General features: G+C 55.7%; 5 protein-coding genes across 5 annotated transcripts; all 5 read right to left on the minus strand.

The window, feature by feature from the left end:
- Positions 1–1,594: 1,594 nt before the first annotated feature.
- On the minus strand, positions 1,595–2,651 carry IUM83_16965 (uncharacterized protein; the record flags this gene model as incomplete). Its single annotated transcript, XM_067941886.1, has 2 exons — positions 1,595–1,600; positions 1,728–2,651. 2 exons carry the CDS (start codon positions 2,649–2,651, stop codon positions 1,595–1,597), a joined length of 930 nt encoding a protein of 309 aa, XP_067792374.1.
- Positions 2,652–5,480: 2,829 nt separating this feature from the next.
- Positions 5,481–6,353, minus strand: IUM83_16966 (Beta-glucan synthesis-associated protein; the record flags this gene model as incomplete). The annotated part of the gene is made up of 1 exon (XM_067941887.1): positions 5,481–6,353. The coding sequence occupies one exon, from the start codon at positions 6,351–6,353 to the stop codon at positions 5,481–5,483; it is 873 nt and encodes a 290-aa protein (XP_067792354.1).
- A 1,786-nt stretch (positions 6,354–8,139) lies between these two features.
- IUM83_16967 (Beta-glucan synthesis-associated protein) lies at positions 8,140–8,721 on the minus strand (the record flags this gene model as incomplete). The annotated part of the gene is made up of 2 exons (XM_067941888.1): positions 8,140–8,399; positions 8,460–8,721. The coding sequence occupies 2 exons, from the start codon at positions 8,719–8,721 to the stop codon at positions 8,140–8,142; spliced, it is 522 nt and encodes a 173-aa protein (XP_067792336.1).
- Positions 8,722–9,613: 892 nt separating this feature from the next.
- Positions 9,614–10,449, minus strand: IUM83_16968 (Beta-glucan synthesis-associated protein; the record flags this gene model as incomplete). The annotated part of the gene is made up of 2 exons (XM_067941889.1): positions 9,614–9,620; positions 9,848–10,449. 2 exons carry the CDS (start codon positions 10,447–10,449, stop codon positions 9,614–9,616), a joined length of 609 nt encoding a protein of 202 aa, XP_067792375.1.
- A 2,098-nt stretch (positions 10,450–12,547) lies between these two features.
- On the minus strand, positions 12,548–14,081 carry IUM83_16969 (inward rectifier K channel (IRK-C) family protein; the record flags this gene model as incomplete). Its single annotated transcript, XM_067941890.1, has 6 exons — positions 12,548–13,240; positions 13,306–13,374; positions 13,444–13,524; positions 13,588–13,707; positions 13,772–13,877; positions 13,948–14,081. 6 exons carry the CDS (start codon positions 14,079–14,081, stop codon positions 12,548–12,550), a joined length of 1,203 nt encoding a protein of 400 aa, XP_067792341.1.
- Positions 14,082–14,254: the final 173 nt, after the last annotated feature.

Below are 14,254 nucleotides of genomic sequence, written 5' to 3' on the forward strand. Positions count from 1 at the left end.
TTGGTTACCGCAGTTGAAGTTGTCTTGGTTTTTGCCGGGGAGCTGCGCGTTGGGCTGGCAGGAGCTCTGGGTTTGACTGCGGATGTCTTGCTGCCGGCTTTAGATGGACTGGTCGTTCGCTTAGGGGAAGCGGGTGTTGTGGATTTGGTGGGGCTGGCAGCAGGAGCTGGCGTCGGCGCTTTCTGGGGTTTGCGACTCTCTTGCTCAAGGTGCACGAGCATGTGGACTTCCTCGGCCCACATGGCGAGCATCTCGTTCGTGCGTCGGGAGGCTTCATCCCATTGTACAATCGGCGCCAATTTACGGCGCTTTTGCTGATCCAGAACTTGCAATATAGCGTCCACGCGCTCGGCCGGAAACGCTGCGGGCCCCACAGGCTGCAAGATGCCACCCAGACCTTGCAGCATGGAAGATGCGGTCGGCACCTTCTTGATGACCTTGGCACCTTCGGTGGTCTTGGGTTGGAGCTGGGAAGAACTTGGACCAGGCTTCGCTGATGTCGACGGTACGCTTGGGGTCCTGGGCTCCGAAGGCAACGAGGTTACCGAGCTGGTTGGCTTTTTCGGACTCACGGCTGCTGGGCGTGTGGGGCTTGAAGCCCGATTTTTCGCTGCTGCAGTTAGTGCTGTTGTTCGACCTACTGGTTTTGCTGGAGATTTCGATGCAGCTGCAGGTTTGGTCGGCGAAGCTCTACCTCGAGCTGCTGGACTTGGTGTCGGGGCCTTTCCTTTTGTGCTGCTGCTGACCGTGGAGGTTTTTGTCGTGACGGTAGGAGTTTCAGGTTTTGCTGGGGTAGCAGGAGTAGGAGAAGCAATTCCAGCTTGAGGAGAGGCAATTGACGTTGCTGCTGTAGTGGATGTAGTGGATGACGGTGGCTGGACACCCCCGACGATCTCGAGATTGATCACGCTGTCGACAGGCAGCCCTATTGCAGTGAGCAAGTTAACGTCACGTCTTGTAAACGGCCAGTTGTACATGACGAAGCCACGCTTTCCCTGAGTTGCCATCAGGTCCGACACGCATTTTTTGAGTGGACCGGCGTAGGTTTCAAGAGTGGGGGGTGACCGCAGCACAGCAGGAGTGGCTGGAGCGCTTGATTGTGCTGGCACTTTTGTTGGTAAAATAGCTACTGCACCACTCGTATCACTTCGTCCGTCAGTTCCCTGGCCTTCGCTCTGCTGTAATTGCTGTTGCTGCTCAAGTAGCAACTGTAGTTTTCGCTGTTCCTCTTCCCGAGCTGTTTGTGCTTCATTCTCTTCGTTCTGCTGAAGTTGCGCCAGCGTTTGCTTCAGATTGACAGGCAGGTATTTCAGCTTTTCGCCCATTATACGTGCGCACTCAGCACCATCAGTCGGTGTGGCGCCTTCCACGAGCAGAACACCCTGTATCACTTCATCGATATCTTGAGCGGTGTGTCGCTGGATAACTCGAGGCTGAACAGGATCAATTTCTTCGCTCTCAGGCTCCTGCTGGTTGTCAAAAGATCGCGACGACATGGATTCATTTTCAGACGTACTAAAACTCGGTGTCAAAACTTGGCGCAGTATCCGAAGAGCTTCCTTGCTCAGTGTCTGCTTTGGCGACTTTGTATCTCTCACAACTGCATCACGCAGCAGCCCCACAAGAGTAGCCACTGTTTGACGTAGTGCCACCGCTTGATCTCGGAAAAAGGATCCATTAACACCTCCACCCGCCTGCTGCAGCTTTCTTATGCGCACTTTACATACACGAAGTTGCCGCTTGTAGCAATACGAGTCCTTGCGTGCGTCTCCCCGCTCCTGTTTAAGCTGGGAGATCTCAGCCTCGAGATCTCTTCGCTTCTGAGCCGCAGCGTCTAGATCATCGCGCGCTTCCTGAAGTTGGCGCTTCAGTTCGACATTGTCGCGCATTTGCTGCCGCAGCGTATTCCGCATAAGCTGTTCGAAGTAGCAGTCGTGAGCGCTCATGGAGACGAATATGTTCTGTGTCGTCTCGCTCTCCGCTTTCATCCGAGTGGCGTCTTCCAGCAGCGCGTCGTGTCGTTTCCGCAAATTCGTGAAGCCTTCGACGAAGAAATCCAACTGGGCTCGCGAGTGCAGCATTTCAGCGCGCATTTCATCGTGTTGCTGCTTCAAGACATTCGCTTGTCGAACTAGGAAGGCTCGAGCTGACTGCTCTTTGGCCCGCAGAATTGTCAGCTCCATCAAGAACTGCTTGAGCTTCTCGAAGCTAGGCGAGCCCGTGTGCACCAGCCGCTCTGCCTTTTTGAACGATGTCTCCAGCACTTCCAACTCAGCTAACTGCTGTTTAATCTCGTCGTCGAGGTGGTGGTCCTTCACGCGCTCACCCAACTCGGGTTTCGACTTCTGGTTGTTGGGGGCGTGAACTTCCGGGGACGAAATCGCTGGCAGGAAGGTGTTGTTGAATTTCGGCTTCTTGCTGGCCAGTATTCCGTTCTTGTGCTGCTGTAGATCAGCGGATCGCAGCCAAGCGAGGAATACGCCAAGTGACGTGTCTTGGTCCAGACAGACAAGGCCCGTTAGCACTCGCTCGATGTCACCGCGGTCTTCGCATCCTCGGAGGTCGATTCGCAGCGTCTCAGCCAGCAGACGCAGTTGTGCTGGGGGTAGCGCCTGCACAGATTCCTGCACGAATGGCTTGATCCCCAGCATGACAGCTCCATGGAGCGACTACAGACAACCGACGCGTGAATGGTGTTGGCGAAACTGCCTCGGGGATATTTATTCGACTAGACTACACGGGCTGTACTACCTGTAGGTTACGACATGTGGGAGACGTAGCTGTTCGTGTCGGGGACTCGGGCGTCCGGGTTGCTCTTGGTCATCATCATAGAAGCCTTGATAGCCGCCTCGTTCCTCTTGGCGGCAGTCTTCATGCCTCTCCACACGGAAATGGAAGTGAGGAACGCAACGACAGCCGCGACGCCAATCGCCAAAAGAATTGGCGGGCCGTACACGCGCGTGGACGACTTCGACGACGTAGACTCAGCCTGAGCCAAGGTACAGCGAGGACCGCCCCATGACTTCGGGTAGGAGCACGAGCAGCGCGAGTTGACGCACTTGCCGGTCACCAAGTCGGTCTTGACGAAGCTGCCACCGATGGTGCAGTCGCTGTCGGTCTCGCAGAAAGCTTTGCCCACGACCTCCGTCACGAGGTTGTCGCTGTCTTGGTACTCGTCGATGTGGCCCAGAATCCACTCCTTGGTCGGGTGAGTCGCAGGGTCACAGCCAACCTGCATGTAGTTGTCGGCGTCGAGATCGTCGCCCTGGTCCTGGTACAGTCGAATGTAGTCGATCTTCATGAACATGGGGAACTCGTCACAGATCTTGTTGACCTTCTCGTCCGAGCCGTCACCACGGCAGGTGTTGCCCGGGTTCGGCGGTTTGGTACCCCAGGAGCTAGACAAAGCCACGTTGAAAATGAGCGACATGGGCTCCTCCAGCATCACCTTCTCCGGGTTGCTAGTGTTGGCGTTCTGAGGGACGTTGGAGAACGCGTCCGTAGTGACCTCGAACAGCGGACTGCTGTCAAGCATCCAGCGCACGTATCCGTTCTCTCCGGTGACCCATTCGAGCTGATAGACGACGAAATCCGTGTACGCCCCGAGGTGCACAGGCCAGTTCGACGAGATAGCGTCCATTTGGTAGTTGAACGGGTCCATGGCGTGCGACTTGGGCGTGGTGGAATTACGCGGGCTAGCACATCGGCCGTCTGAGTTGTCCGGGTCGCACAGGTACGCCCCCATGTACGAGTTCATGATGGGGAAGCAGGTGCCGTTCGAGTTGATTCCCCAGTGGTTCTTGCCTGTGCCGTCGATAACGCTCAGGTCTCCATTCACATCCAGAGACGCCGGACACGTTGACGTCGTGCACGAGTTCTGCGTGATCCCTCGCGTCACGGACGAGTTGATTGTGGTGAAGCTCTGCACTTTGCTGCTCTTTTTGGTGCAGTAGTTGTTGGCAGCGTAGCGCAGCCCCTGGTACCAGGACTTGTGTCCGCGCTCCTGCTCGTAGTACGTCGTCGGGACGTCGATCAAGTTGGCACCCTGCGTCTTACAGTCGTATGAGTACACGCAGTACGGGTTCGTGAGATCCGCGCCCTTAGTGTCCGCAGGGAAGAGACGGAAGTCGCTGGGCATTCCCGGAGCGATCTGCAGCGATGACGAGATGGCCAAGCCTCCTCCTTCCAGTAAATCGATCTCTGGAGCTCCACGTCCCTGGTTCGAGTTGAGACCGTAGCCTGGGTTGTCGTCGCACGCGCTGATGCGTTGGTTGATGGGGTCGAATTTCTCGGGCTCGCACTTGTTGTAGGAAAATGGCCACATGCGGTTCGTGGACCCGGAGAAGATGGCTCTGCCCAAGTTCCCCATCATCCAGATACCGGGCCACGTCGGGTAGTACGAGGTGTCGGTCACCTGGCCGGACGTGCCCAGCGATAGGTCCGGGTTGTTGGACGCCTTGGACACGGCACCCGGGAGCTGCGCACGCACCTCGAGCATGCCACCCTGGAAGCAGAACTTGTTCCAGGACTGCACCATGGCGGCGCGGTAGAAGAAGGACGCGTTCTGGTAGCCCGGCGGGTGCTTGTACATGTTGTAGACCGAGATGGTCACGTTGTCCGTGTCCGTCTCGATGTAGAAATAGCAGGTGCCGTCGGCGTCGCACTTGGTAGAAGTCATGTTGTGCGAGTAGACTTCCAGGGCTCCGTTGACACCGTCGGGCTTCTCGAGTGACGTCCACATGTGGTCGTCACCCGGACGGAAGCTGCGGTTTGCCACGTTGAACTCGTCGCTCATGACCAGTTCCCATTGGCGTCCGCGAGAGCTCAGGTACGTTTGGCGGTCGATTGGGGTCTCCGGGTCCACCCACGTCTTGATGCCCGACTTGGTCGGGTACTCGGACGATGACGTCGAGCTGTTCTTGCCTGCCACGACGGGGAGGCAGGCAGCCAACGCTGTCCACGCAACTACAGCAAACCAGCTCCTCATCCTGTTCACTGAGACCTGGCGAATTGGCGACTGACTGGCGGAATTCAGCCGTCGGTCAATCTGGACGTGGCTTGGCTGTCTCTACGTGGTTGTGAAGCAGAGCCCAGCGCCGTTGGGTTGCAAGAGTGAGATAGCAGTCTCTGGACCGCGTGCAGGGACATCTGCCGCGCACGCAGGTGCGGTATCGTGTGGGTAGAGGAGTCACGCACTGCCATAGGCATTATGGTGGGAGAGCCTCGAGTCACACTGTTCGCAACGGGAACACCTGCTCTCTGACATTCGCTGTTCGTGTTGACGGGCGATCACGAAGCAGCAGACGGGTAGGATATCTATTGACCACATTTTTCGGCCCTGGATACTTTTCGGAGGACAACCCATTTCGGCGGACAACACCAGCGTTAACGAAAATCCGACAAGACGATTCCTTGTCGAACATAAAAATTCTACGTACTACAATTTAGATACTACACGTATGCACAGGTTGCAGTGTATCTTAGACAAAGTTCTGCTTGTAGTTGTCCTTGGGCTGGCTGATAATGCTGGCGTTGCCATCGAAATCGCCGCCCGTGGACAGCGGCGTGGCTTTGGCCTCTCGCTGCCGGGCCTCGCGCTCCGCGTCCTTGGCCTTCATCATCTTCTGCATATCCTTGGCTGTCACGAGCGATGCGAGCCACACGGAACCGACGGAGATAAGGATGGCGATGCTGCCCACGCCCATGGACAGCCCCATGGGAGGGCCGTACACGCGCTTCGACAGGCTGCTGGACTTCTCCGACGTGTCGGACTGAGCCTCCGTGCAGCGTGGGCCGCTCCAGGACGTGGACGAGCACACGCACCGGGACTTGACACAAGTGCCCGTCTTGAGACTCGTGGTGCCAACTTCACCGCCGATGCTGCAGTCGTCGTTGGTCTTGCAGAACGCCTTGCCGTGCACGGTCTTGACCGGGTTGTCGTCGTCCGAGTACTCATCGATGTGGCCCTCGATCCACTCCTTGGTCGGGTGGCTGGACGGGTCGCAGCCCACGGCCATGTAGTTGTCGGCGTTCAGGTCGTCGCCCAGGTCCTGGTACAGCCGGATGTAGTCGATCTTCATGTACATGGGGAACTCGTCGCAGATGCGGTTCGTTTCGTCGTTGGTGCCGTCGCCGCGGCACTCGCTGCCGGCGTTGGGCGGCGTGGCGCCCCAGGAGCTCGAGAGCGCCACGTTCAGGATCAGCGACATGGGCTCTTCCAACATGACCTTGACCGGGTTCGTCTTGTTGGAGTTCTGCGGCACGTTCGAGAACGCGTCGGTGGTCACCTCGAAGATGGGGCTGCCGTCGAGCATCCAGCGCACGTAGCCGTTCTCGCCCGTGACCCACTCCATCTGATAGACCAGGTAGTCAACGTACGCGCCGAGGTGCACGGGCCAATTCGACGAGATGGCGTCCATTTGGTAGTTGAACGCGCTCATTGTGTTCGACTTGGGCGTGGTAGAGTTTCGCGGCTTGGCGCACATCGTGTTGGTGTTGTCCGGATCGCACAGGTAGGAACCCATGTACGAGTTCATGATCGGATAGCAAGTGCCGTTGGTGTTGATGCCCCAGTGGTTCTCGCCCTTGCCGTCGATAAGAGTCAAGTCTCCATTGACATCCAGCGACGCCGGGCACGTGGCTGTCGTGCAGGTGTTGTCCTTGATACCTGCAGCCACGGACTTGTTCACGGTTGAGAAGTCCTGCTTGGCGCTGCCGTCCGGCTTGCAGTTGTTGTTGGACGCGTAGCGAAGACCCTGGTACCAGGACTTGTGTCCTCGCACCTGCTCGAAATATGCGGTGGGCACGTCGATGACGTTGGCGCCTTTCGTCTTGCAGTCGTAGGCGTACACGCAATACGGGTTAGTCGCGTCTGCGCCTTTAGTATCGGCAGGGAATAGACGGAAGTCCATCGGCATCCCCGGTGCAATCTGAAGCGAAGACGAGATGGCCAGGCCACCGCCTTCAAGTAGATCGATCTCAGGAGCTCCACGACCTTGATTCGGGTTCATGCCATACCCAGGGTTATCCTCGCAAGCGCTAATGCGCTGGTTTTCGGGGTTGAACACGTCCGGCTCGCACTTGTTGTAGGAGAACGGCCACATGCGGTTCGTCGACGCGGAGAAGATAGCGCGGCCCAGGTTCCCCATCATCCAGATACCAGGCCAGGTCGGGTAGTATGCTTTAGACGCCACCTTACCAGACTTGCCCAGCGCTAGATCAGGGTTGCCGGACTTATCGGACACCGCACCTGGAAGTTGAGCGCGCACCTCGAGCATGCCGCCTTGAAAGCAGAACTTGTTCCACGACTGCACCATCGCCGCTCGGTAGAAGAAGTGGGCGTCTTCGTAGCCGGGAGGATACTTGTACATGTTGTAGACCTTAATCGTCTGCGGCTCGTCGGACACTTCGATGTAGAAGTAGCACGTGTCGCCGTCACACTTCGTCGAAGTCATGTTGTGCGAGTAGATCTCCAGCGCGCCGTTGACACCGTCGGGTTTATCCAGCGACGTCCAAATGTGATCGTCACCCGGACGGAAGCTGCGGTTTGCCACGTTGAACTCGTCGCTCATGACGAGGTCCCATGTCCGTCCACGAGAGCTTACGTACGCTTGACGGTCTTCTGGGGTGTCAGGGTCGACCCAATTCTTGATCCCTGACTTGGTGGGGTACGAGGATGTCGTTGAGCTGTTTTTGCCAGAAACAGCAGTGAACGCGACTGCAAGTGCAGTCGAAGCTGCCGCGAGACGCATATTCCTGTAAGTATTCGCCTTCACTTGCTTGTCCCTTCGAGGCGAATTGGTAAATGGTGCATTCTTATCGCCAGTCACGTCGATTCCTCTGCTCGTGCCGCAACTGAATAGTCAGACAGCCGAGCGACAAATTGGTTGAGTTTGAAAGCCTATGTCATCTGGCACGTGCGGTGAATCTTCCCACTATCCTAGCCATCTGCGTAGCCACCTGAGCGCGAACAGCCAAGCCTAGAAAAATACCTAGAAAATACATGTTCGCAAGCTGAGACTCAACAAACAGGTGGCGATTCCCAAACCGGATGTGAACTCGCACTATCGAAATCGCAAGCAGCGAAATCTGCACAAGTTGAAGCGTGGTAAGGGGGATACACAAGTTTATTACTTTACCTTAGACGAAGTTCTGGCTGTAGTTGTCCTTTGGCCTCTGGTTGGTGGAGTTGCTGTGGCCGTCGTCCATCATGCTTGACGCCATCTTGGCCTGCGCGTTCGACTTGACCAAGGCCGCGGCCTGCTTCTTGGCCGACAGCATGGACATGTACACGGACACGAAGGAGAGGAACACGATGATGCCGGCCAGGGCCATGGACAGACCCATCGGCGGGCCGTACGCTCGACTGGCCAGGTTGCTGGTGCTGGTACTCGTGGAACCTGCCAACGCAGTGGTGCAACGCGGGCCACCCCACGACGTCGAGTACGTGCATTGGCAACGGCCCTTGACGCACTTGCCCGTCTTGAGCGCCGTCGTGCCCACGTTGCCGCCGATCGTGCAGTCGTTGTCGACCGTGCAAAAGGCCTTGCCCGACACCTCCTTCCACGGGTTGTCGTCGTCCACGTACTCGTCGATGTGCGCGTCGATCCACTTCTTGGTGGGGTGGGTGGCCGGATCGCAGCCGACGTACATGTAGTTGTCGTCCTCGAGATCGTCACCCTTGTCCTGGTACAGCCGGATGTAGTCGATCTTCATGTACATGGGGAACGAGTCACAGATTGCGTTCGCCACGGGGTCGTTGCCGTCACCACGGCATTCAGCACCAGGGTTGGGCGGCGTCGTACCCCACGACCGCGACAGCGCGACGTTGAAGATCAAGTACATGGGCTCCTCCAGCATGACTTTCTGCGGGTTATCTTTCTTGGTGCTCTGCGGGACGTTCGAGAACGCGTCGGTAGTAACCTCGAAGATGGGACTGCCGTCGAGCATCCAGCGCACGTAGCCGTTCTCGCCCGTGACCCACTCAACCTGGTACACTAGGTAGTCGATGTAGGCACCCAAGTGAATGGGCCAGTTAGATGAAATGGCGTCCATTTGGTAGTTGAATGAGCTCATCGAGTTCGTCTTGGGCGTGGTGGAGTTACGAGGGCTCAGACAGTGCGAGTCCGTGTTGTCCGGGTCGCACAGATAAGCCCCCGTGTACGAGTTCATGATGGGGAAGCACGTGCCATTCGAGTTGATACCCCAGTGGCCAGTCTTCGAGTCGTCGATGAAGCTCAAGTCGCTGTTCGCATCTTCGGATGCGGGGCATGTCTTCACACTGCACGTGTTCTCCTTGATACCCGCCTTCACAGACGCAGCCACCGTCGTGTAGTCTTGCTTTTTTGTCGCGTTCTGAGCGCAGAAGTTGTTGGAAGCGTAGCGGAGACCCTGATACCACGATCGGTGGCCACGTTCCTTCTGGTAGTAGGCAGTCGGGACGTCGACCATGTTGGCGCCTGGTGTCTTACAATCGTACGTGTACACGCAGTACGGGTTAGCTGCATCAGCTCCGTCGGGGTCGGCAGGGAATAGACGGTAGTCACTGGGCATGCCGGGCGCGATCTGCAACGATGACGAGATGGCCAAACCACCTCCTTCAAGGATATCGATCTCAGGAGCTCCTCGGCCGTGGTTCGGGTGCATGCCGTAGCCTGGGTTGTCGTTGCAGGCACTGATGCGCTGATTGTCGGGGTTGAACACGTCGGGCTCGCACCTGTTGTAGGAGAATGGCCACATTCGGTTCGTCGACGCGGAGAAGATAGCGCGTCCCAAGTTCCCCATCATCCAAATACCAGGCCACGTCGGATAGTACCTGGTCGACGCCACCTTGCCGGATGCGCCCAACGCGAGATCGGGGTTGCCCGACTCCTTCGACACAGCCCCAGGAAGCTGCGCACGCACCTCGAGCATGCCGCCCTGGTAGCAGAACTTGTTCCACGACTGCACCATCCCGGCGCGGTAGTAGAAGTCCACGTCCTGGTAGCCTGGCGGGTTCGTGTACATGTTGTACACGTGGATCTGGTTCACCTCGTCCTTAATCTCTATGAAGAAGTAGCAGTCGTCGCCGTCGCACTTGGTGCCCGTCATGTTGTGCGAGTAGAGCTCGAGAGCGCCGTTCACACCGTCGGGTTTGTTGAGAGAAGTCCACATGTGGTCGTCACCCGGACGGAAGCTGCGGTTCTTCATGTTGAACTCGTCGCTCATGACGAGGTCCCATTTCCGTCCTCGAGAGCTCACGTACGTTTGACGGTCCTCCGGGGTGTCCGGGTCCACCCAGATCTCGATACCCGACTTGGCCGGGTACGTGGTTCCTGTGGTGTTCTTAGAAGTAGTTGTGGTAGTCGTAGTTGTAGTTGATGATGTAGCCGAAGCTGAAGACGAGGAACTGTCTGCTTGGACTGCTGTAAGGAGCACTGCCGCCCACGCTGCGAAGGACGCGAACTTCATGCTGGAAGCGATACCGATCTCTCTGCTAGGAAATACACAAGCCAGCCATTAACCATAATTCGAAGGTCGCAATTTGGTCATCGCAAGTGATACCATATTCGTTGAGCTGCTTTCGCCTACTTTACCTTGATGAGCCTTGGATAGTCGATTCAAGGCAGCCTGGCGAATTGCGCTAATCGCGTGAGCTTCACACGCCTTCTTGCCAAGTGGCGGTCGCGGACCCAGCCATGTGACCAAATTTGCTGGGCGGGGCATTCGCAACGACCACGCGAGCATTGGAGAGTCCCGCGTTTCAGGCACGCCATCACACCGCGAATCTAGGCGTCTGCTTTCTGTTCCTACAGTGTGGCTGCTCACATAGAGTTCGCCATAGTGACGGCGTGGAGTTGTGGCACACCGCATACCCATCTCTCTAACGGCAAAAAAGTTGGCAGCGTAGAGTACAGACGCTGGCGCGAAGCAGAGACTTCGCTCACTGCCGGTTTGTATGGGTCTGACCAGCGAAAGAGCTGCCAGTCTGATTTGGCTGACGTCGTGTCATGGATCGACGTGTTCTGTTCTGCTAAGCTTTGCCAAACGGAGGCAGCGGTCACGTAGCAGAAGTACTAACTCAACTAAACTCAGGTACAGTAAATGCGAGCGGAGCACGTCGAGTTGGCTGCTCGCTTTTGCGTGGTCCCGCCGAGGGAGGACGGTTCGAACAGCGAGCGATGTGTCGAGCTGATACCGCCCACTCTCCACACTCACATACAGCAAAAGTGCCCGCCTGCTGGTTCTCGACGCTCGGTCACAAGTGGCGTCGTGATTCACGATGCCACAGACCAGGGTGTCTCTGCACCGTATCCACCACCGTAGAGACAACACAGACTTGCTTGCCCGAGTCGGCCCAGCTCGACTTTTCCTTATTCCATCGACCTCCTCGACTTTCTAGAAGTTGCTTTGCTTGTACTGTATTTGACGTTTTGCCAACCTCGTTGGCATTTGCACCCTGGATTCCCCCTGTAGATATCCTGCTCTGACCTCACAGTTGCTCGCCTTACTACAGCAAATAATAGCACCAGGGTCGAGCTGCTGTTAACCGATGGAGCAAAGGCGTTGTTTGTCCGTTGCCTCTCAATGAACTCTTTTCGAAGAACGGTATTGCTGGATCGGAACCGAGACCGTCGGGCTACTTACACTATCTTACTTGTAGTATGAGGAAGTGAAACGATGAGCGATGAATGAGCCGCACAGCGGTGATCGCGGGTGTGCGATTTGTCAGAGCTACATGATCAAAGATAACATTGAATTGAGTGAGACATCTCGACAACTACTGGAATGGTCCTTCCGAGAGGGAAGAAGCTGGAGTATTCGGCACAATTCACCCTCAGCAACGCCCAGAATGCGGTATGTACTCGATTTGAAGCGCAGCGCACTATATGCTTTCTGGTATTGTTTTGTTTTTGAATTGAGGATTATTGTCGTAGCTATTACTTAAGTATAATACGATCGCATATGCTGGAAAACGTGTAGGAAATTCCTACACCTTTGAGTAGAACTATTGGCGCAGTATTATTATAGGAGGGAGAACAGCGGGGTCTCGGCCCTGTCCGCAGGTTCAGTAGGCGAGGATGCAGCGCAGCGCGCCTCGGTCGTAGTGGCCATAACCGCAACAAATCCAATTCCAAATAGGAGGGATACGCCGGAATACTTGGAAGCCTCGAACTTGCATGCGCATTGCAGAAACCTTATTCCGATTACTTCGTTGATCAGCATCCACGTTGAGTTTCAACTTCTACATATATGCTATAATGTTTTTTATACTACTTAAAAATTGTGATGTTAATAAAATACCAGCACCACTTTTAAACTTGTGTTATAACCAAAGCCCGATTAGTGAATCCTAGGGATTATCCTTCAAATTAGGGTTCATCCTGTGAAGGCCTTTGGTGGGTGGCTCGTTGGCAGATAGTCATGAAACCAACCTTCCGTGGAACGGATAGGTGGAGGCGACAACGAGATTGGAATCCCCGCTTCCCAAAACTCACTGTGTATTTACCCTGTACTATGAACTGAGAAATACCTGGCTGTATATGGTTAATGCCGCACGGTGCCTCTCTCAAAATTGAGATGGCATCACGCAGCGTTTTGCATCCATCGGTGCTGGCTTGAGCAAATGAAAGCGGTCGAAGTCGATGCACAGCCCTCTAGGCGTCTTGATCACGCAGCGCTCGAAGGTGGCATCCCAAACGATGTCTTCATCTGTGTACGAGTTGCGCGCTTGCATGGTGTTGGAAGTCGAGCTATCGATGCCCTCCAGTATCACAACGACCTCAAGCCCGCTCCGGCGCAGATGATTCATGATCTGCATCTTTGTAGGTTCCTGATAACGCTTCGGCTCCCCTGGCAAGCCACCATCGCGGTTGCCGTTGTCAATATCCACCTGACGCTGCGTCGGGTCCGGGTAGCTTGCGCATGTCTTCGAATCTCCGCCATCACATGGCAGACACTCGGGTGGAAAAAGCGGGCTCCACTGATCGATACGGTGCACGACCACCTGCGGCAACACCATCAGAAGCATGGCCCCGCAGTCATCGTCGGGCTGCTGCACCCGCATTTGGTGGCACTGGAACAGGAAGTCGTGGGGGTTTTCGGAGTCATCCTCTGCCTCGTGTCGCACAGCGTACAGTCGCACATGAGCTTCCACGAGCTGGTGCTTGCGTCGTTCACAGGTTTGGAACATGAAATAGTAGTGTCCCCGGATCTTGCGAATCACGGCTGAGTTCGAAAACATGATAGTGTTCGCCCGTTGCTAACGATTAAAATATGGTAAGTTGGAATCGCGTTGAGGAATAGACAGCAAACAAGCAAACGCACATTAGCTCGGCTGAAGCGTGCGTAGAAGATTCCGATACAAACCGAATCCAGGATGATACCAGCAAACGACTGCAAGTACCAGACAACACAAAGTCAACCTCAAAGAAAAACACCGCGCACATCATATTTTTCACTTACCTCCAGAGTCAACAGCGTAGCGATTGATGTGCATCCGCCGTAGAAAATGTCGTCAGTCGGTGCACCGTACCCGATTGTCATCTACAAAAAAAATCAGCATTCACCAGAGCTACAACGAGAAAATGAAGGCGAAGAACGTCTTACAATGGTCTCAAGTGAGAAAATGTAGGCCTCCATGATACCCGAAAGCCCCACATGACACGTCGGGTGTCGCATCGACACGTCCAGGTATGCCAGCGCGAAGAACAAGATGATGAAGAAATACTGCACAACAGTCAACGAAACATCAGTAAAAAAAACACTAGTGAAAAAAATATTGGAACCTCACCGCAATGAAGACGCCCCAGATGATCCTGGACGTGCGCGTGTTGATGACCGTGTGGAACGGGTCGTCCCAGTATATTTTGCGCCAGTCTCCGCCTTTGCGGTAGATGCTAAAGGTCGCAAATTGTCAAAATTTCCATCACCTTAAGTAAAAGCTTAAAAAGAAATACTTCCACTCACTTGAAGCGGCCGAGCGACTGCTTGAACCGACCGCGGCGATCCATGAAGCGTGTGCGCTGCGTCTCCTGCCCCTCGCAGGGCGTGGGTCCGCCGCTAGAGGCGACCGAAAGCAGCGGCTGCTTGACTCCCGACATTATTGGATTTTGTACAGCTTGCAGAGGGAATTTATGGGCAATTCAAACACGAGCGGATAGCGGAGATGATGGGGGAGTGGATGCACGTCCTTGCCAGGCTTGGGGGTGAACAGAAGTGGAGCTGTTGGAGCTGATACGGAAGTGCCGGGGAAGTTGCGCCCGCCCGATGGCGA

This window comes from Phytophthora cinnamomi (genome assembly GCF_018691715.1).
Source record: "Phytophthora cinnamomi strain GKB4 chromosome Unknown Contig35, whole genome shotgun sequence".
Taxonomy (NCBI): domain Eukaryota; phylum Oomycota; class Peronosporomycetes; order Peronosporales; family Peronosporaceae; genus Phytophthora; species Phytophthora cinnamomi.